General features: G+C 36.8%; 1 protein-coding gene across 1 annotated transcript; it reads right to left on the bottom strand.

The window, feature by feature from the left end:
- On the bottom strand, nt 1–760 carry LOC125870459 (peter Pan-like protein). The gene is made up of 3 exons (XM_049550893.1): nt 538–760; nt 280–372; nt 1–196 (listed from the first exon to the last, which is right to left on the bottom strand). Exons 1-3 carry the CDS (start codon nt 652–654, stop codon nt 47–49), a joined length of 360 nt encoding a protein of 119 aa, XP_049406850.1. The 5' UTR covers nt 655–760; the 3' UTR covers nt 1–46.
- Between the last annotated feature and the right edge of the window lie 246 nt (nt 761–1,006).

The raw sequence follows: 1,006 nt of genomic DNA, 5'->3' as shown, positions 1-1,006 counted from the left end.
ATAGACACGTACTTGGTTACAAAGTCACTAACATCTTGAAGACTTCTTAGATCAGGCACTTGATGGTTTTGCACAAATTTCCTGATTCGGCGAGAAACACCCACTGGCTGTAATCTGATAGAGTAGTGCCATCAATAAGCTTTGTTTCTTTGTCGTAATTAAGTAATACAATCCTTTGGCATGAAGAGAGCTTGACCTGCAATGTGTAACAATTTTCCATTAACAACTGGTGAAACAAACTGTGGCTAGAATAGAAATTTATGTATGGTTCTCACTCACTGTATTTATGACAATGGCAGGAAAAATGTTCTGGAATATAAACGTAGTGAGCTTTAGGTGTTCTTCCCTTGTCCCAAAACCAGATAGCACAATCTGCAAGCATAATTCTGGAGCTCAGCTGACCAGGCAGAGAAAAAAAGATAATGCTCAGACAAGACAACCAACTTTATAAAATGCCAACATGAGTATGTTCTTATAGGTGCATCTACATGTCAGGAAGTGTGAAGTAGTCATGTAAGATTCAGCAGAAAAGATTACCAACGGTGGGTTCTTGAAAAGATCCGAAGGGCATCTTGGATGGAGTTGAGATTGAACAATCTCAGCAGCCAACGAATATTTATGTATTTTAAATGTTAAAGTTGGACAGTGTTTCATTTTGGCAACCCTCAAGCATGATGCAGAGTCAGTTTTTGCAATATGAGGAAATGTGTGACCATCAAACAATTAGCAAGACTCATAAAATCTTTGAGATTATTTCGTTTTGATTACTGAAATTAAATTGACGAAACATTATTTGGTCAAGAGATATGAAAAATACAGACAATAGATGTATATTGTAATACACAGAACCACAGAGGTAAAGATAAATATATAGCAGAAGATATATTCATGTTTCTAGCTTATGTCACAAGACAAAATCAGGCATTGCTGCGAAAAGCTACAGAGCTCATAAGTCGTGGAAACAAAAAGAAGCGAGAAGTACTGAAAAGACTTGTCCTGCCAATGA

This window comes from Solanum stenotomum, chromosome 7 (genome assembly GCF_019186545.1).
Source record: "Solanum stenotomum isolate F172 chromosome 7, ASM1918654v1, whole genome shotgun sequence".
NCBI lineage: Eukaryota > Viridiplantae > Streptophyta > Magnoliopsida > Solanales > Solanaceae > Solanum > Solanum stenotomum.
This window is presented reverse-complemented; position numbering and strand designations above follow the sequence as displayed.

What these genes read in the sequence shown, in the direction of transcription:
- LOC125870459 (XM_049550893.1), bottom strand. Translation starts at nt 654, where the DNA reads ATGAAACACTGTCCAACTTTAACATTTAAAATACATAAATATTCGTTG. An exon ending in TTTTCAAGAACCCACCGTTG is followed by an intron (nt 373 to 537) that starts GTAATCTTTTCT and finishes TTATGCTTGCAG; the next exon opens with ATTGTGCTATCTGGTTTTGG. An exon ending in CTGCCATTGTCATAAATACA is followed by an intron (nt 197 to 279) that starts GTGAGTGAGAAC and finishes TACACATTGCAG; the next exon opens with GTCAAGCTCTCTTCATGCCA.